The sequence below is a fragment of the Microtus pennsylvanicus genome, chromosome 1 (assembly GCF_037038515.1).
Source record: "Microtus pennsylvanicus isolate mMicPen1 chromosome 1, mMicPen1.hap1, whole genome shotgun sequence".
NCBI lineage: Eukaryota > Metazoa > Chordata > Mammalia > Rodentia > Cricetidae > Microtus > Microtus pennsylvanicus.
Window position 1 is genome coordinate 107443159 of NC_134579.1, and position 21235 is coordinate 107464393.

Genomic DNA, 21235 nt, shown 5'->3' on the forward strand with positions numbered 1-21235 from the left:
CTAGTAGTCCAGAAGGAGGGTCACCTTGCCCCTGTTCACATGGCCTCCCTCTACTGAGTTAACCTGCCCTGTTGCTGATTCCCACACTGGTATCAGGACCAGTGTTTCTAAGCTTTCGTTGTGGACTAGAGACCAGCAGTTCCCCAGGAAACTACCAGTTGCTCCCACTCCAACTGAGAGCCAGCTGTTGTGAAAATATTCTGACTGCTGGGGCACTGAGTCTCAGGGACCAAGAAACTACAGGGTTCTTAGCTCTCAGGTCTACTGTTGTTACTATTTTAAACCTGACTCAATGTTTGTGTGTGTAACACACATAGTTTTACCCCATGAATTCCAGCCCTCTAAGAGAACCCGGACTGACACACCCCTTCTGTGACTAAGCAGGGGTCAGTTCACTGGTGAGATGGCTAGAAGACACCCTCACCCTCTGTGCTGCGGCCCTTCCCTGATGTCGCCACAGGCCCAGTAAAATGCTTCTCTCAGCTGGTTTCTCTATCTGTCAGCGGTTTTTCCTGTCCCGTGTCTAGCACAGCAAGCTGCTCGGGCAACATGAAGAAGCAACACAGACAGTGAGGGAGCAGCAAAGACGGTGGCAGTGGAGCAGCAGAGAGGCAAAGCTGAGCGGCTGACCAGCCAACAACAAAGGTGGCGTGGGCAGGCTGCTCTGACAACTGAAGATGACACAGAGCTTCAAGGCTGGCAGCTGCCTCCCAAAGCAGGCAGGGAAGGACCGGGAGGGATGGTGATGGAGAGTGGGTGGAGGCCTGAGGCTCTAGAGAGTCAGAGAATAGGCAGGGATGTGGCAGCATTTGCCTGTGTAATCCCTGCACCTGGGAAGTAGAAGCAGGAGGATCGGGAGTTCAAAATCATCCTGGGCTACATAAGAAGCCTGAGATCCTATCTCAGAACAGACAGACGGAAGAGTTCCAGAGAGCCATCAAATGTTTAAGACCAAAGTTGTCAGGCACCCCAGGCCTGCAAAGTATAACACTGGTACTACCAAGGGCTGCTGGGAAGCTACCATGTCAACTGCTGCCTGACTTCCTAGGCCTACCCAAGAACTGGAACACAAAGTCGCACTATCAAAAGCCTGCATGAGGTTATAACACTAGAGGGCGCCATCCACAGCATTGCCTATAGGCCAGCTGCTATCACCTCCAAGGAAACAGACCCAGCACTGGCAAGGTTAGAGCTTCCCACCTATCACAACTCTCATCCAGAGAGAGCAAAAGGCTCCAGCCAGATGACTGGGAGAATCTGAGGGTTGTTCGGTGGGGACCCCAAATACGCACTTTATTCAGGACATTTTACTCTGTCTCACTTACTGGCAGGTATCCCCATTCCTCCCACGCTCACCACTGGAGAGGCCCTGAAGCCTCTGAGCAGCTGGGCTCACCTCGTAGGTGATGGCATTCAAGTTCTGCTGCCCGGCACTGTGTTTGTTCTTCCCACTTTCCTTCCGCTGTTCCTTGAGATCTGTTAGCAGCTGGTACACCTAGGAAGAGGCACAAAAGACATTGTCAGTGAAGCTGAGAGATGTGTTTCTCCAAGGTTCTAAAAGACAGTCAAGTTATGTCACTTTCTTCCCACAAACCTACTTCCCATGAGTTGGTCTAGATCAAGTATTTCATCCTAGAACTGTGCAGCATATTTCAGATGCTCTCTTAGCTAAACCAATTCAAAGCCTCCTTTAGCTATCTAGCTAGCTAGCTAGCTACCTACCTACCTACCTATCGGTTTTTCGAGACAGAGTTTTTGTGTAGCTTTGGACTTGAACTTGCTCTGTAGACCAAGTTGACCTCTAACTCCCGAGTGCTGGAATCAAAGGTGTGCCCGTCAGCACTACCCGACAAAGCATCCATTATTTAAAATATTGTAGAGAAAGCTCAGAGACTAAGAGCACTTACTATTCTTGCAGAAGACCATCGGCCAGCTCACAATTACCTGTAACTCCAGGTCGAGGGGATGGCCTAGCCTGGCCTCTAGGGGCACAATATTTACATGTACATACTCACACACAAAAACACACGTTAGAAATTAAAAATAAAACCCTTAAAATAATAACTGTGAACACTAATTTAAAACATGTATAGCCAAGCAGTGGTGCTGCACGCCTTTAATCCCAGCACTCAGGAGATAGAGCCAGGTGAATCTCTGTGAGTTCAAGGCCAGCCTGGTCTATAAGAGCTAGTTCCAGGACAGGCTCCAAAGCCACAGCTCTCGAAAAACAAAACAAACAAAACCATCTATCACCGGCCAGGGAGACAGCTCAGCTGGTAAAGGCACTTGCTGCCAAACACAGCAACCTGAGTTCCATCTCTGGACCCACACGGCAGAAGGAGAAAACAACTTCCACAAGTCCTCTGTTCTCCGTGTCCATGCAGATACATATCACACAAATAAGTAAGATCTAATGTCAAAATTAAAAACATACATCACTAGTCCCTTCTTATCTCAAGCTATTATGACTATTTGTTTGGTTCCTGTCCTGGAACTAGCTCTTGTAGACCAGGCTGGCCTCGAACTTACAAAGATCAGCCTGCCTCCGCCTCCCGAGTGCTGGGATTAAAGGCGTGCGCACCGCCCGGCAGCCCAGAATGGAGACCCAGATCCCCCGAGACTTTGGGTTTCACTGTGACATGGACACTGATAGGTGCAGGCTCTTCTGCACCTGGAGCTGTCCCACCAGACTGCTTTGCCAGGACCAAACTAGACGCAGGCAAAGCAGAAGGCAGTAAAAATACTAGGATCTCCCTTCTCAGCAACTTCTTTCCTCTTTGTCTCCATCAGTCAGAATTATAAAGCTGCTCACTCTTACTCAATTAGTCAACTCTTAATCTCAAAATGAGGGTATCGATCTCTGAGGCCCTTTGAAGATCCAAATGAAATAAAGGATGGTAATCAGGAAAGAACTAAGTTTTTTTTTCTTTTGTTTCTCTGTAGCTTTGGAGCCTGTCCTGGAACTAGCTCTTGTAGACCAGGCTGGCCTTGAACTTGCAGAGATCCACCTGCCTCTGCCTCCAAAGTGCTGGTACTAAAGGTGACTAAGATTTTAATAGAATGCAGTGGCTCTACAGCAGCAGCTCTTCCTCCTGTCTAATCTAACGACAGACCCTGGGATTTACAGAAGGTCACTTATGAACCAGAGCCTCCCCACTTCCCTAAGGAACCATTCATAATTCACAAAACTCAGGCCATTCCAAGATCCGTCCAGGGCCACCTACCCTGTGTTAAAGTGGAAACTTCAAATGAGTTGTCATTTCTAAAGAAAACTAATCTTTCTTTAAACCAGGCAGTGACTGCGCACGCCTTTAATCCCAACACTCGGAGGCAGAGGCAAGTGGATCTCCGAGAGTTTGAGGTCAGCCTGTTCTACAAGAGCTAGTTCAGAACAGGCATCAAAGCTACAGAGAAACCCTATCTCAGAAAAAACAAAAAGAAAACTAACCCAACATCTTCACAAGCAAAGACGAAACCAAAAGAGGGAAATACAGCAGCCCGTGAGAGCCCTTACCTCATAGTTACTGAGCAGTGCTGCGTTCGCGTCCTTCCTGCAAAAAAACAGTGAGCCACATCCATTACAAGGTCTCAAGTGTCTAGAAAATAATCCCTTTAGTCAAGATCCAGCTAGCTAGTTCAGGAACCGAGAACAATCTAACACTAGAAATGCCTTAAGTCCTGCCTGGGTTAGCGAGCCCTGCCTGGGTTAGCTAGTCCTGCATCAGCAAATTTCAGGTAGAAACAATTTTCCTTTCCTTTTAATATTTATTTACTTATGTGTGTGTGTATGCCTATGAGAGCTAAGAATGTTCTACATGGGTATGTAGATTTGCATGCCTGTGTGCACAGAAGGCACTGACCCCCTCAAAGCTGGAGTTACAGATGTTTGCAGGATACCTAGACTTGTCACGTGGGTGCTGAGATCTAAATTCTGGTTCTCATTATGTAGCAAGCATTCTTAACCACTGAGCTATCTCTCCAGCCCCAAGGCTTTCCTTTTTATATATATATATTTTTTGATATTTATTGAGCTCTACGTTTTTCTCTGCTCCCCTCCCTGCCTCTCCCCTCCCCCTTCAATCCTCCCCCAAGGTCCCCATGTTCCCAATTTACTCAGGAGATCTTGTCTTTTTATACTTTCTACTCCCATGTAGATTAGATCTATGTAAGTCTCTCTTAGTGTCCTCATTGTTGTCTAAGTTCTCTGGGATTGTGGTTTGTAAGCTGGTTTTCTTTGTTTTATGTTTAAAAACCACCTATGAAGGGCTGGAGAGATGGCTTAGCCGTTAAGAGCATTGACTCCTCTTCCAGAGGATCTGGGTTCAATTCCCAGCACCTACATGGCAGCTAAAAACTGTCTGTAACTCCAAGATCTAAAACTTACACATAGGGCTGGAGAGATGGCTCAGCGGTTAAGAGCACTGGCTGCTCTTCCAAAGGTCCTGAGTTCAATTCCCAGCAACCACATGGTGGCTCACAACCATCTGTACTGAGATCTGGCGCCCTCCTCTGGCATGTGGGCATACATGGAGGCAGAATGTTGTATATATAATAAATAAATAAATCTTAAAAAAAATAAAATAAAACTCACACATAGACATATGTGCAAGCAAAACATGAATGCACATAAAATAAAAATAAATAAATTTATTTTAAAAAAAAAAACACCTATGACTGAGTACATGTGATAACTGTCTTTCTGTGTCTGGGTTACCTCACTGAAAATAATATTTTCTAGCTCCATCCATTTTCCTGCAAAATTCAAGCTGTTGTTATTTTTTTTCTGCTGTGTAGTACTCCATTGTGTAAATGTACCACATTTTCCTTATCCATTCTTCGATTAAGGGACATTTAGGTTGTTTCCAGGTTCTGGCTATGAACAAAGCTGTGATGAACATAGTTGAGCACATGTCCTTGTGGCACAATTGAGCATCCTTTGGATATACACCCAAAAGTGGTATTACTGGGTCTTGAGGAAGGCTGTTTCCTAATTTTCTGAGAAATCGTCACACTGACATCCGAAGGGGCTGTACCAGCTTGCACTCCCACCAGCAATGCAGAAGTGTTCCTTTTCCCCACAACCTCTCAGGCTTTCCTTTTTATAGACACAGCATATCATGTGCCCATTTCCCCACAGATGACTAAGATACACATTATACCAAACCTGTGTGGACAGAAAGTTAGGTACAAGAACATGGAAGGTAACCCTCAAAGGAACTCCAGTATAGAAGGGTCTGTAGGCAGCAAGAGCATTAGAAATGACTGAAGAAACAAGGTGCTGATTCATCCCTGGTGAACATCCTTCTCTCATTACAACCAATGGTTCCTGGCATCTTGGACAACCTGAGTCCTTCATGTTGACAGAAATGGCCTATGTACTTTTAGCACAAACACTGTCACTAGAAACCCCAGCAAGGGTCAAGGATCCGATGAAAGTCACAGAAACGTCACATATTTAGTTGCTAAAAGCCTGGTTTTTCCCCTGCATAACTGATAAGCAATCTGTTACCGCTCCTGTATGAACACAGCTATGGCACAAAATGACAACTGATCCACTCCACACTATCATATCAAAATATACCAGTAACGACTCAGATCACAACTGGCCCATCCCACACCGTGGCAGCAGAGGACGTATTGCTTTGAGCAGCCCAGAGTCAGCATGCTATGACAATTAACGACAACTGAAACCAGACATGCTGAGGTTCTGATTTCCTCTCTGCCAAGTTAAGATGTAGATTTTATTGGACCAATTTCTCCCCAAGCTTACCCCAGCTAAAACAAGATATGGGAACAATCTAGTGTAGCATGGACAATGGAGCGATGGCTCAGTGGTTAGGAGCTCTTCCTGCTCTTGTACAGTCCAGTTTCTAGCACTTACATCAGACAGCTCACAACTGCCTGTGACCTGTTCCAATAGCCTCTTCCAGGTTCCAAGGGCACATGCACTCACATGGTACACAGACAAGCAAGCAGACATACATAAATATAAATATATTTATATATATGAAGTGTAACCTGATTCTAAACCCCATTATGTCTGTCATTGGCTGTGTGTATTTTCTAAAGTGATTTCATCTCTACAATTAAATCTTCACATTTACAACATGGAAATTATACTATACACCTCTGTAAGATTATATACAGGATTAAATGTTATACACCTTTGTAAGATTATATACAGGATTAAATGTAAAGATATAGGTAGAACATTGTAAGTGCTTAGAAAATGTGATTATCGTTACTTTCGTCTGTGCGGCTAAATGTCTTACTTCATGAAGATTTTCCATTCTGGTGAAATGAGACAGCAGATTGGAAAATTAGAACCTCCACGAATGGAGGCCAGTATTTAAAAAAGACTTCAGACTGAAGAGATGGCTCAATGATTAGGAGCACTAGCTAGCTGCTCTTTCAGAAGACCTGGGCTTGATTCATGGCATCCACATGGTGGTTCACAATCATTTGTAACTCCAATCATGAGGGAATTAGCCCTCTTCTGACCTCCAAAGTCACCAGGCATGCACATGGTATACAGACATACATGTAGACAAAACACCTATGAGCATAAAATAAATTAAAAAAAAAAAAGATTATGTCAACTCTCACTAAAAGCCCTCCAGTGCAGGGGCCTATCAATACGATTCCAACTTTCAGATGACAAAGCTCAGGCTCGGAGAGTAAAGTAACTTGCCATACAATAAGAAGTTCCATGAACTGGAAAATAATGATGACTATGAAAAATGAGAGTAGACTAGATGAAGGGAAACTAGAACAGAATCTAAAAATCCAGGCAGAGCAGTCTGGAGCGGACACACGGGCAACAAGAACCACTGTGCGGTCTGTCGCCCGGAGTGGACCTGCACAGTGAAAATGACAGCGCAGAATTTCAAAACCATGGCGTGAGATGGCTGCTTTCCCCAGTCAACAATTACAGCGGAGCTCTTCCACAGCTAACACGGGTCAACAAGGCAACAGCACAGTAATGTCAGCACAGAAATCAAATCGGTGAGCAGCGCCTGGTCAAATGCTCCTGGTAATTCAGCAAACGCTACAATTGCACAAATCTCCTGCTTCATCCCAAGGACACTGAACCCAAGGCAGGGTATTATATTTAGAAAGAATCTAACACAAGAGAAACAGTGCAGAGCTCAGCTGGCAGAATACTTGCCTAGCAAGGACAAGGGCTTTGGTTCCTATCTAGCACCAAATACACCAGGCATGGTGGCCTGTAATCAGAGAAAAAAGTATCAGAAGTCTAATGTCATCCTCAGCTATACAGGGAGTTTGAGGCCAAACTGAGTTAAATGAGAGCCTGTCTTTTAAAAAACTAAACAGACAAATCAAATCATGTCTACTTAATCAGGAAATGAGCCCACACGGCTTCCTACTGGTTGAAATTGAGTTACAGTTCCCTTGCTCTCAGAGGAACGCTGCGCCTGTGATATACCACTTCAAGGTGAATAGCAATGGGTCCATTCCCAGCGTCACTGGTATATGTTTTTTCCAAATCACAAACCACTCTGTGGTCACGCACTGAGAAATTCCAAGTCACTGCCCAACTACTTGAGTCAATATTGTACACACAAAATCAGAGGTAAGATGGTGAATACTTGTAAGCACAACACTGATGGATGGGGAAAGATGACATTGGCTACGTGGGGAGACCCTGTCTCAAACACGAACACACACCAACACTCTCTAGGAAACAGATGTAAGAATCCAACAAACATCATCCGCCTTTTCTAGCATGAGAGAGAGGGAGAGAACTGGGAATTCTCTTTCACATACAATTTGTAAAAATGGAGAGCTGGGTCAAGCTGGGGTCAAGCTGGGGGTCCGACACAGATTAAGCAAGAACTCCACCACCAACCTATGCAGTCCCTCAGGGACATTAATGAGTCTGCTTGAGGATCAGGAGAACAAGGCAGACATCGCATCTTACAGACTGTGGATGGCAGAAACCAATTAATTCCTGGAACTCACTTTGTAGACCAGGCTGGCCTTGAACTCACAGAGATCCACCTGTCTGCCTTCCGAGAGCTGGGATCAAAGGCCTAGGCCACCACCCGGCTAGTTTCCATTTCTTTTTGGTTTTTGTTTTTGTTTTGTTTTTTTTGGGGGGGGAGTATCTCACTATGGCCTTTATACTCATGATTCCCCTGCCTCAGGCAGGCATCTTAGTGCTAAGAATGTAGTTGTGTACCACCAGATCTGGCTGATTTTAAGACCCAGCTACTCAGCTATTCAGATTAAATGCCAATACATTCTAGGCATAATTTCATCTAATAGAAAGCCAGTGAGAGACTAGGATACAGTTCAATGGTAGAGCATGTCTTTAGAATGCAATCCCCAGAACCAAATCTTTTGTCAATGGGTAAATTAACCATTTTTCCATGAAGGCCTACATGAGCTGTACATCTTGGAAATTTCTTTTTATAAGACTTATTATTTATTTATGTGTATGTGTGTATGTGCACGTGTTCAGGTGCCTTCCAAGGCCAGAGAAGGGCATCAGATTCCCCTAAAGCTGAAGTTATAGGTAGCTGTAGGCCATCTGATGTGGGTGCTGGAAATAGAACCCAGGTCCTCTACAAGTGTAGTAAATGCTCTTAACCAAGCAGCCATATCTCCAGCCCCAAGGGAAGTTCTTTTTTGTTTGTTTGTTTGGTTTTGGTTTTCAACAGTTTTCTCTGTATAGCCCTGACTGGCCTGGAACTAGCTCTGTAGAGCAGGCTGGCCTCAAATTCAGAGAGATCCTCCTGCCTCTGCCTCCTGAGTGCTGGGATGAAAGGCATGTGACACCATCACCCAGCTTAAAAAGTACTTTTAAAAGGGTAAAATAATGATGTCTGCAACTGTCAAATGGTTCAGAATAAAGTGTATGTAGGTGTGTGTATGGAGAGAATGCTTGGACAAACTATAAGGCAAATATCCATAGCGAAACTTTAACAAGCGGGCCGGCAAGATGGCTCAGTGAGTAAAGGCACTTGCTGCCAAGCCTGACAGCCTGAATTTGATCCCATATGGTGGAAAAAGAACTAAGTCCACAAGTGGTCCTCTGACTTCCACATGTGTGCTGGAGTATGTGTATCCCAATACATAAATAAATAGAACTCAATTTTAAAAAAGTTTTTAACAAGTAAGGCCTCAGTGAGATGCCTTAGCAGGTAAAGGAGCCCGCCACCAAGCCTGATGATCTGAGTTCAATCCCAGGGACCCACAGAGTGGAAAAAAAGAACTAACTTCCACAGGTTGTCCCGACCCCCACATGTACACCGAGACATACATATACTCATAGATAATTAAAATGTAATAAAAGTTATGTTAACAAAGGAGCTAGGTGTAGTGGCACCCAGTATAAACCAGCACCTGTCAGGTTAAGGAAGGAGGATTAGAAATTCAAAGGCAGCCCAGGCTATAAGGTGAGAACTTTGGTTGGTTGGTTTTTAAATAAAGTCTTTTAAATTTATTTATTTATTTTTATTTCATTACATTCATGTTTTCCTTGCATGTATGTCTGCGTGAAGGTGTTAGATCCAATGAAACTGGAGTTACAGGCAGTTGTGAGCCACCATGTGGGTGCTGGGAATTGAACCTGGGTCCTCTGCAAGAGCCACCAGTGCTGAGCCATCTCTCCAGGCCATTTGTTTGTTTCTAAACTGGGTACTGGAAATCACAAGTGTAACCTCAGCATTTGGAAGGTGGAGGCTAGATCTGCTCAGCTCAGAGTTTGTGGTTTTGCTTTATTTTTAAGCTCGGCTCTCACTGTGTAACAGACTGACCTGGGACTTGCTATGAGCTGGGGCTGCCCTTAACCTTGTGATCCTTCTCTTGCTGCTAATCCTAAATGCTAGGATTACAAACCTGGGCCTAAGTGAACTTTAAAGACTATGGAATCTATGCTATAGGTAGGCAGTTACTTAGTGTCCCTTAAGTAATTCATTACTGGACTAAAGCTGTCTTACTATTTGAAATTTAACCTGTAAAGTGTGCTTAATGTGCGGAGTCAACTTAATGAAAGCAAACAACCACTTTGGAAAACAGAATCCTGAATAAACAGAACAAAATGATCTATTGACACTTTCCTTAAAAGCACACATAAACACCCAAGAACAGAACAAACAAAAAAGTGAGCCCTATCTATTCATTGCCACACACTTAACTTGCGAACGAAATGACGAACAAAATTGCTAAACTCTTCTCTGCTTAAAACGTCATCAATTCATGTTCTGAAAAACTAAACTTTGATACAGGAAAACTGAAAGCTTCAAAGTCAATGAACACTTTAACTTGTACCTTGCACTTCCTAGCTAGCCAACACGCACTCTTCCTAAGCCCACTGCTGGGTTGTTGTGTATCTTTTGCTTCTCTTTCTAAATCTCCATATTGCTAGCTGTAAAAGGACAGCACTCCTAACGCACACACACTACAGAAGACAAGGTCCATTTGTTCAACTCTGACTATACACTACATAGGCAAAGCCACGGCAGGCTGCAGAGGCTCAGCAGTTAAGAGCTTGTACTGCTCAGGCAGAGAACCTGATTTTGCATCCCAGCACCACATCAGGAGGCTGATGGTGGACAGGAACTCCAGCTCTGGAGGATCAGATGCTCTCTTCTGGTCTCCAAGGGCACTGCACGCACATGCACAAACCCACAAAGACATATACACACATTAAATGATTTTTTTTTTCGAGACAGGGTTTCTCTGTGTAATTCTGGCTGTCCTGTAACTCACTATGTAGCCCAGGCTGGCCTTGGACTCGGAGATCCGCCTGTCTCTGTGCTATGAGTAAAAAGTCATTCACCACCACTGCCAGGCATTAAAAAAATAATTTTTAAAGCCTTTAAAAAAAAGGGGGGGGACCATGAGTTGGGAATGTAGCTCCGTTAGTAGAGTGCTCTTCTAGCCTGAGTAAAATCCTGAGCCCCATCCCCAGCACTGCATAAACCAGGGTGTGGTGTCACACACCATAAAAGTTCGGCAGTGAGAAGTAGTCAAGGTCACTCTTGACTATTTAGTGAGTTCAAAGCTAAACCTTGAATACAAGAGACCCTACTTAGGGGTGGGGTGGGAGGGAACCGGAAACAGGAAAAAAGACTGTCTAATGACTGGGAAAGAGCTAAATTATGGTTTAAACAATCAGACAGGAGGGGCTGGAGAGATGGCTCAGTGGTTAAGAGCATTGCCTGCTCTTCCAAAGGTCCCGAGTTCAATTCCCGGCAACCATATGGTGGCTCACAACCATCTGTAATGAGGTCTGGTGCCTTCTTCTGGCCTGCAAACATACATACAGACAGAATATTGTATACATAACAAATAAATAAACATTTTAAAAATATATTTAAAAAAAAACAATCAGGAAATGAGTGGAAAAGAAAGGTCATAAACATTGAGGAACCACCATCATATAAATGAATAAAGTAACAAAATGTGCTGGGATTAAAGGCGTGCGCCACCACCGCCCGGCCCAAATCATCTTTTTAAAAAAAGGTATGGAGAAAAAACTGTTAGGATGGCTTTGCTGGTGGGAGAGTAACTGCCTAGAATGTTCAGGACACTGCCATTCCAAACACCACAATACGAGGATAGGGGGTTGGCTCGGTGCTAAAGTGCTTGCCTAGTTATCCCTAGTTTCCGTCCCCAGCACCACAAATAATAGCAGCAATAATAAATGTGTGGAGGGTGCCATTCAGTGGTACCCGCCTAGCACGTGCAAGATTCTTGGATACCATCCCCAACATCATAAAATGATGGTGATGATGATGATGGCTAGGGAGGTATATAGCTCAAAAATTTGCCTAGTTGATTTATTTTTTATTTTTTATTTTTTGGATTTTCAAGACAGGGTTTCTCTGTGGCTTTGGAGCCTGTCCTGGAACTTGCTCTTGTAGACCAGGCTGGTCTCGAACTCACAGAGATCCGCCTGCCTCTGCCTCCCGAGTGCTGGGATTAAAGGTGTGGCTCTGCCTAGTTGATCTTAATTGCGAACTTGAAACAGCCTAGCTTCACCTGGAGAAGAAGCCTCAATTGAGGAGCTGTCTCTTTGTCAGGTTGCTTTGTGGGCATGTCCGTGAGGGACTGTCTTGATTATTAAGTAACACAAGAGTACAGCCCACTAGAGGTGGCACCATCCTTGGGTGGGTGGCCCTGGGCTGTATAAAGAAGTTAAGAAAAGCCAGAGAGTATACCAGATAGCAGAGTTCTTGAATGCTTTCTGCTTCAGGTTCCTGCCTTGAGTTCCTGCCCTGACTTCCCTCAATGATAAATTGTGTCCTGAAGTGTAAGATGTAATAAACCCCACCAGGTGGTGGCACACACCTTTAATCCCAGGAGTCAAGGAGACAGATGCAGGCGGATCTCTGTGAGTTTAAGACCAGCCTGGTCTACAGGGTAAGTTCTAGGACAGTCAGAGAAACACAGAGAAACCCTGTCTCAAATAAAAAAAAAAAAATTGCAAGAAACCCTTCTACCCCTAAATTGCTTTTGCTCATGGTGTTTGTCACACAACAGAAAGGAAACCAGTACACCTGGTATGTTCACAGCCCTGGTTATCAGTATCACAAAATAACGACGGAGAGAATGGCTGGGGCTGCAGCTCGGTGGCAAAGCCTTTGCCTAGCACGTGCGAACTCCTGGGTATCATCTCCAGCATTACAAAAAGATGATGATGGTGGCTGGGGGGGATATGGATCAGCAGTAGAGTGTTTCCCTAGCATATGCAAAGCCCGCATCCCAAAATGGTAATTGTGACTGCGAGGTACTTCGGGGGCAGACTACTTGAGGAGTACTGGTAAGGTCTTGAGTTTCAAGCCCAGAACCAGGAAAAAAAAATAATAGTAAAGAAGGAAGGAGGGAGGGAGGAAAAGAGGAAGGGAGGGAGGGAGAAAGGAAAGAAGAAAAAAGAAAGAGAAAGAAAGGAAGAGAAAGAAAATATCTATTCCTCCCACATCCCCTCCCCTAACGAATGTGGGAGGGGAGCCGGTTGCCAGACCAGCAGGATCCCTTCCTTGCCGCCCCGGCACCAGGTACTTCCGGCCCGTCCACTCCGCCCACCCGTCCAGCTCGCGGTCCGGAGCTCATGGTCCCCAGATGAGTCGGGTTTCCCTTGGACTGGCCGCTTACACTTCCATATTGCCTCTCCTTCGTCGTGCAGCCGCTGGAAGGGACGAGCCTCACGTTGCGCCACCGCCGCACGGCGCTCCGCTGCTGTGCGTGCCGCAAGGCACTGTGGGACGGCCTGCTGCACGCCGGGGCCGCCGGGCCGCTGCAGGGCGGGCGGGGCTCTTCCTTGGTCGTAGGTGTCGTAGCGTTTCGACTTTCATCCCGTCGAGTGTTTGGAGACAGAATTTAAACATCTTCGTGGTCTAGGTTTTGTTAGTGTTTAAATAAGATAAGGTTCCGGCCTTGGATGCGTTAAAAGCCCCCAAGCCGGTCATGTTCGCTCATACCTGTTATTCCAACCCTAGAGAGGTTGAGGCAGGGGGATTGCCACGAGTTCCTGACCAGCTGCATAGTGAGTTTCAAGCCATCCTGGGCTATTGGTGACCCTGTGTTTAACGAATGAATGAATGAAATTTAAGAAAAAAAAAACAGAAGCCAGGAATGGTGGGGCAATGGTGGCACACGCCTCTATTTCCAGGAAGGGGAGGTAGAGGCAGGCACATCTCTGAGTTAGAGACAACCAGGGCCACACAGAAAGTGGGAGGGAGGGAGGGAAGGAGGGAAGGAAGGAGTTGGAGAGATGACATAGCAGTTAAAAGTACTTCCAATTCTAGCAGAGAATCAGGACAACATAGTGGCTCACAACAACCTATAAATTCGATTCCAAAGGATCCAGGGCCCTCTGATAGCCTCTCACCAGGCATTCATGTTAAGTATATACATACACGCAGGCACTCACACATATACATAAAATCAACCTTTAAAAAGGAAAAGGGATGCACCTGCTGGCCCATATCTGCTATAATTCCAGCATTTGGAAGTTAGAGACAGAAGGATTCAAGATTCAAGATCATCCTCTATACAGTGAATTCAAGGCCAGACTAGGATACAGGAGACCTTGTTTCAAAAAGAAAAGAAAAAGAGTCTAATAAACAAAACTTGCCAGGTGGTGGTGCATGCCTTTAATCCCAGCACTCAAGAGGCACAGGCAGGCAGATCTCTGTGAATTTGAGGCCAGCCTGGTCTACAGAGCAAGTTCCACAACAACACGCACTACACAGAGAAACCTTGTCTCTAACACACACACCACAAAACAAAAGTAAAAGCAAATATATAGACATAGTAGATTAGTGGTTGGTTAAGGCTAAAAAGAGAAGCTGGACAGAACTAGGGAGCAACTTAAAAGATACTTAATTCCTTTTAGAGGGCACAAAAACGTTTTAAATCTATTGTAGGAAATCTAGGGTGGTAAACATCTGTTATCCGGGTACTTGGGAGGCTGGGGCAGATGGAATGCCTTGAATTTGAAGGCAGTCTGGGCTACATGGTGCATTCTGGGTCAACTAGGGATATGTAGGAAGATCCTTTCTCTTAAACAAGAGGAACTACATGAGGATGATGGCATAATTATAGGAATATTGAAAACATTGACTATTGGAGCTCAGCCGTGAAGAGTGGGTGAGTCCTACATCTGCAGGGGACCAGAGTTATCACCAATACACATAAAGGCCCTGTGCTCCGGCTCAGGGAATCCAACGCCCTCTTCTGACCTCCTGGGGCACCTGCACTTACATGCTCGTACACACTCACACATGCACACACCCCCACACACACATGAAAATAAACTTTTTAAAATATTGAATAAATTGAGGGGCAGAAGCAGGAGAATTTCTTGTGAGTTTGAGGCCAGCCTGGTTTAGATAGTGAACTCCAGGACAACCAAGATTACAGGAAGACACTGCCTCAAAACAGATGAATAATACTGAGTATTGAACTGCATGGTTTAAATGAGTGAATAATGGAATATATAAATTATGTATCAAAAACCTGTTAAGATTTTTCCAAGAAAGACAGGTTCCCACTGTGTAGCCTTGAGTAGCTTGAAATTTCATGTAAACCAGGCTGGCCTCAAAGGCAGAAATCCACCTGCCTCTGCTTCCCAGTGTTGAGATTAAAGCTGTGTACCACCACTGCCCAACCATGTTAACGTGGTTTACAGGTGATTGTATCTGAGGAACTGATTAAAAGTGGGGGGAGTCTGGTATGGTGACATATGCCTGTAATTCCCCCACTTCAGAGCTGGAGGCAAGAAAGTAGTTTAAGGTCATCTTCAGCTACATAGGGACTTGTAGTGAAACCCTGTTTAAAAATAGTAAAAATTTAAAGACAAAATGAAAAATCAACAAGTCAACAAAACGTCATCCCAGGTCCAGCTGACATAATATGTGCTGACGAGTGCCCTGTACCTGTCTAGAACAGAGCAAGCCCCACAGTGTTGTCCATTGGGTTATTGTGTTCATTGTGATGTTCATTGTGTTATCCACTCAACAATCTTACAGCGATTGCCCGCTGGGTGCTGGTGATTCAGGTCTGAGTAATACACACTCCCTGTCCAAGCCAGTTGACAGCCTAGTTGGAGGACCAGTTCTGGACGTAAATAACTATGACATGCTGTGTTTGACTCTGTAGTATAGAGGAGGGGTTAACTAACAAGGCAGAGAGGCGTCCCCAAGCCAGAAGTGTTTTAAGGTGAGTGGAAGAAGGAATAATAAAAACCGAGGCTTCAGAGATAGATTCTTCTGAAACACAAGCTAAGTGCCTCTGAGAGCCACACCATAAAAATGGCTCAGAGATGAATTCAAGTAGGAGAATTGGTTTGCATCCATACTGAAATGGTGTCCACACAGGTAACTGCTAAGTACCTGTATCAATCTCATTGACGCATCAGTGATTGTCCCCAAGTAAAGGGCTTTTGTTTGAGTTTGGTTTGTTTGCTTGATTTGAGATGAGGTCCTAAGTAGTCCAGGCTGGTCTCAAACTGGCTAACCAAGGATGACCTTGAACTCTCCTTCCTCCTATCTCTACCTCCCAAGTACAGGGGCTACAGGCAAGTACCACCACACCTAGCGTGTTAGGTGCTGGGAATGGAACACAAGGCTTTGTGTTTGTGAGACCAGTATTCTACCAAAGATCTACATCCCCAGCCCCTGAACTAACTAGTAAATATTCTCTTTGACCTTGGTAGGGTAGGGTGTTGCCATTGTGATGTATGGGTTTGTGATATCAAGAAAACAACCACACAATCAAAAATACTTTGGAACACAAAAGGGTTCCCGGCAGAAGGAAGCAGGCAAGTGCACCAAGAGCAAGGGCACCCGGAGGGCAGGGCATCCACACTGGGTGTTTATTCCTAACCCAGAGGGTCCCTGTGCCTCACCCAAAGTGGCCAGAGCTTGGCCTCACAAACAGATGCAGTTGATAAGCAGAATACAATTTCTCACAGAGAATGCAGCCTTGAGCAAATATTTTGATATCAAGAAGAGAGAACTGGGGCTGGAGAGATGGCTCAGCGGTTAAGAGCATTGCCTGCTCTTCCAGAGGTCCTGAGTTCAATTCCCAGCAAACACATGGTGGCTCACAACCATCTGTGATAAGGTCTGGTGCCCTCTTCAGGCATGCACGGAGACAGAATATTGTATACATAATAAATAAATATTAAAAAAAAAAAGAAGAAGAGAGAACTGGCTGGGCAGTGGAGGCACACGCCTTTAATCCCAGCACTTGGGAGGCAGAGGCAGGCAGATCTCTGAGTTCGAGGCCAGCCCTGTCTACAAGAGCTAGCTCCAGGACAGGCTCCAAAGCTACAGAGAAACCCTGTCTCAAAAAAACAAAAAACAAAACAAAAACAGAAGAAGAAGAAGAAGAAGAAGAAGAAGAAGAAGAAGAAGAAGAAGAAGAAGAAGAAGAAGAAGAAGAAGAAGAAGAAGAAGAAGAAGAAGAAGAAAGAACTGACCTGGAGGAATTTTGATTTCTGCTATGCATTACGGTTTTTTTTAATGGAGTTTTGTCTTATGTAACCCATTAATAGAAGAGACAGTACATTTTGCTTATATTTCCCACACCATAAAGAAGTAATTGATAAATAGAATAATACCACCACCAACAATAATTTCCATTCAATATTAACCTCTTAAAATCAAGTTCGGGGTAAGTGAGTCAGCAAAAACACAACTGTCTCCTCAAAGGGTATAAGAGACAGTTTATCCTGAAGTCGTGTGCGTGACAATGGCCCATGAAAAAAAAAAAAAAACCTCAGGGTACCCAAATTCTATGTCCTGATATGGTCCCAGTTAGATGAGATTTTTATAGTAACAATAAAGAGCATCACAAATTAAAACAACTTCTCCACGATCTCCAGGTTCTAACAGACTGTGGTCAAACAGGTATGTCTTCCTTCTAGAGATTTTTTTTAAATATTTATTTATTATGTATACAATAGTCTGTCTGTGTGTATGCCTGCAGGCCGGAAGAGGGCACCAGACCTCATTACAGATGGTTGTAAGCCACCATGTAGTTGCTGGGAATTGAACTCAGAACCTTTGGAAGAGCAGACAATGCTCTTAACCTCTGAGGCATCTCTCCAGCCCTTCCTTCTAGTGATTTTGTCCCCAGGTGCTTCACATGTGGACCCGAGGGATGGAACTCAAGTAGTGGGAATGGGCAGTAGGCAGCCTCCCTGGATGAGCCGTTTTTGCCTGTTTGTTGTTGTTGTTTAGGGGAGGAAAGTTTATTTTGGCTCCTGGTTTTCAGAGGTTTACGTCCCTGGTAAGCTGACTCCATTGGTGTGGGTCTAGGGTGAGGCTAACGTGTGGCCAACAGCAGTTGTTGGAACAAAGCAAGCTCACCTCATGGCAGATGGGAAGTAAACAGCTCTTCTAATGCATCTAAAATACGGAAGACTTCACATGAGTGTCATCCCTGTGCAGGGGCCACTTCATCTTCTCTGTAGAATTCTAATTTTAAAGAATGCAGTGCTGAGGTGAGCATCACTGTTGTTATATAATTGTGTGTGTGTGTATGTGCGCGCGCGCGTGCGCGTGCACATGCAATCCCATAGCGTTCATGTGGTGTGTGGGTGGGTGGGTGTGCACACATGCACATCCTATAGCATTCATGTGGAGTGTGTGTGTGTGTGTGTGTGTGTGTGTGTGTGTGTGTGTGCATGCTCATCCATAGCGTTCATGTGGTGTGTGGGTGGGTGGGTGCGCACACATGCACATCCTGTAGCATTCATGTGGAGTGTGTGTGTGTGTGTGTGTGTGTGTGTGTGCATGCTCATCCATAGCGTTCATGTGGAGGTTAGAGGACAACTTTCATGAGTCATTTCTCGCCTTCCACCCTGTGGATTCTGGAGACAAAAGCTCAGTCATGAAGCTTGGCAGCAGCGTCTTTACCCACTGAGCGGTCTCTTAGACCTCCCCCATCCCTCTTCTCTGCGGTGCTGGGAGTGCTTGGTGAGCACCCTCTCTTGCTGAGCCATACCTCTCCAGGCTTTCCCTGCTGAATGTCTGTTTTCATTGCCGGGACTGGAAAGGCAGGTGACTGTCATGTGAGGTTCAGTAGCAATCCTGTTAGCCAGTTGATCATTAATGTGATCTCTCGGGTAATTAATTAGCCTCTGACTGGCCAGCTCTTGGAGAGCTTCCCAGGCAGATGTCCTGTTTATCCTGAGATGCTAGATTTAGTTCCTGGCTCTGCAACTTCCTGTCTTGGTGTCTTTAGGCAAATCATTCATTCTCCCTTCACCTGTCCTTCCCTCACCTGGAGAACCATGGGGCTACCGGGGTTGCCTTCTAGGAGTGCTTGTGAGGACATAATGCTGCCAAGCTTGTGAGGTTATCCATATGAAATATTTAACATGGTGCCTACGACACTGTTAGAATTCAAGCTATTGCCAGGAGCGCTGGCACACACATGTCATTCCAGCCCTTGGAAGGCTGAAGTAGAAGAATGTCAAATTTCTGACCAGCCTGGGCTACCCAGTGAACTTAAGTCTAGCGATGTAGAGAGATCCTGCCTCAAAATACACAACGAAGTAAACAAAGGAAATACAATTATTGTTATTTTGTTTATTCTCTACACATAGAGCTAACGCCTCAATTAGCTCCCTTAAATGTTTTTCACTTGTTTTGTTTATTTGAGGCGGACCGTGCAGCTTAGTCTCACCTTGAATTCACTGTGTAGCTGAGGGTGACCTGGAACTCCTGACCCTGCCTCCGCCTCCTGAAAACTGGAATTCCAGGCATGAGCCACTGTGGTAGCTTTAAGCAGTACTGGGGATAAAACACAGAGCTCTCTGTGTGCTAAGTGAGCACTCTACCAACTGAGCTGTGTCTCCAGCCTTCTCCTACAGTGTCTTGAACTTTGTCTGTCATTTGGGAAAGAGCCAGAGCTTGAGGTTTTCTAGGGTGACTGGGTGACTCTAGGCAAGTGTTCACTGCCGAGCCTTGCCCCCAGCTCCTCACTTCATAGACTGTAGGCAAGGGCTCTCTCTACTCCTGAGACATGCGTGAGCTCTTACATATTTACAGTCATCTAGGCCTGTTGGCAATGAATTTGAAAACTTGTCACTTCACGAGGCACAAACATTTGATTAAATTCTTACCATTTCAACTGCACTGTGTGATGCAGACACCCTAGCAATTACTAGGAGTAGTCTCCAATGCGCCCAGTACTGTCTTGGCTAGCTCTAATGTATCTGATCTGCTGGCGATCAAAAAACGTCCACAGTCCACAAGGGGCTGGAGAGATGGCTCAATGGTCAAGAGGACCCAGTTTCAGCTTCCAGCACCCACTTGGTGGCTCAAAACCATCTGCTCCTCCAGTTCCAGGGGTGCCGACACCCTCTTCTGATTTCCATTGATACCATGTACTGTACATACGCACATTCAGACAAAAACAACCTCCACGACAGGGAGACGCTCATAGCTGGTCTACACAGTGGCCGCGGCCCAGTCTTCTGCCAGCCATGGTCCCAGACTGATTCCATGGAAGCCTACACTTCCTGCTTCTAGGATGGACTTGATAGACTCTGGGATGGGCTGAGTGTTAACTCTCAAATGCATGAAATAATCACTTTTAAGATCCCTTTCTGGACTCTCTAGAGACTACCAACTGAGCTACATCCCCAACTTTTTTTAGGTGCTTTTATTTTTTTAACTTTATTTATTTGTTTGGTTAGGGTTTTGTGGGGGGGGGCGCACGCGTGCACGCATGTGTGTACACACACACACACACACACACACACACAGATGTTAGAGGGCAATTTGGTGGTGTCATTCTCTTCTTCCACCATGTAGGCCCCTGGACTCAAACTCAGACCTTGACTCTAAGCACCTTATATCCAATGACACGTATGGCTAGATCCGTCTTTTCTTTAACTGTTGATTTATTTTGGGTGTGAGAGGTGGGGAAGTGTGCATACCATGTGCCACAGAGCATGTGTGGATACTGGGGGGCCACCCTCTGAGGTCGGTTCTTGCCTTTCCCCCTTATCCAGGCAGGGCTTCTCTTGGATTTACCACTGCTCCGAGTACTCCAGACCCGCTGGCTCCCAAGCTCCCAGACGATTCTCCAGTCTTCTCTCCTGTCTTGAGCTGGAAGTGCTGAGATTACAGACGGGCCTCCCAGGATCGAACTCAGGTTCCCAGCCTCTCGTGGCTGGCTCGTTTACCTGCTGAGCTATCTCTCTAGGCCAGCGGTTCTCAACTTGTAAGTCTTGACCCCTTTGGGGGTTGAACAACTCTTTCACAGGGGTTGTCCGAGACCGTTGGAAAACACAGATATTTACATTATGTAAAGTGTAGCAAAAATGCAGTTATGAAGTAGTAATGAAAATAATTTTATGGTGATGGTAGGGAGGAGGGTTGGATCACCACAACATGGGGAACTGTATTAAAGGGTCACAGTATTAGGAACATCAAATACTACAAGGGTCTAGGAATATCAGACTCTTGATATTCCTGCCTCAGTTTCCCAAGTGCCGAGATCACTGGTATTAGCTAGCACACTTTATCTTTATCTTTATTTATCCTTTATCTTCCCACACTCTGACTACCGATCTTTTTGTTTGTTTGTTTGTTTTTAAATTGCTCTTGTGTAACCCAGGCTGCCCTTGAACTGGTTAACGCAGCTCAGCTCAGGAAGACTTCAAACTTCTGATCCTCCTGCCTAGATTTTTCCCAATGCTGAGATTACAGGCCTGCACCACCACAACCACCATACAAAGCCG

The 21235-nt window shown here is 45.2% G+C and overlaps 1 protein-coding gene and 1 pseudogene across 7 annotated transcripts in view; both read right to left on the bottom strand.

Annotated features, from left to right (window-relative positions):
* Crcp (CGRP receptor component) overlaps positions 1-13216 on the bottom strand; it is a 39510-nt gene extending 26294 nt beyond the window's left edge. For 4 of the 7 annotated variants that reach the window (XM_075977823.1, XM_075977814.1, XM_075977817.1 and 1 more), the window contains exons 1-3: positions 13126-13216; positions 3515-3551; positions 1397-1495 (exon numbers count right to left, since the gene is read on the bottom strand). In XM_075977823.1, the coding sequence (XP_075833938.1) occupies positions 1397-1495; positions 3515-3551; positions 13126-13133 (144 nt within the window). In that variant the 5' untranslated portion in view covers positions 13134-13216. Of the gene's footprint in view, positions 1-1396; positions 1496-3514; positions 3552-13056 lie in introns of all 7 variants that reach the window. The other 3 variants (XM_075977836.1, XM_075977830.1, XM_075977840.1) reach the window with 3 other exon arrangements.
* A 4673-nt stretch (positions 13217-17889) lies between these two features.
* Positions 17890-17989, bottom strand: LOC142842796 (U6 spliceosomal RNA; annotated as a pseudogene).
* Positions 17990-21235: the final 3246 nt, after the last annotated feature.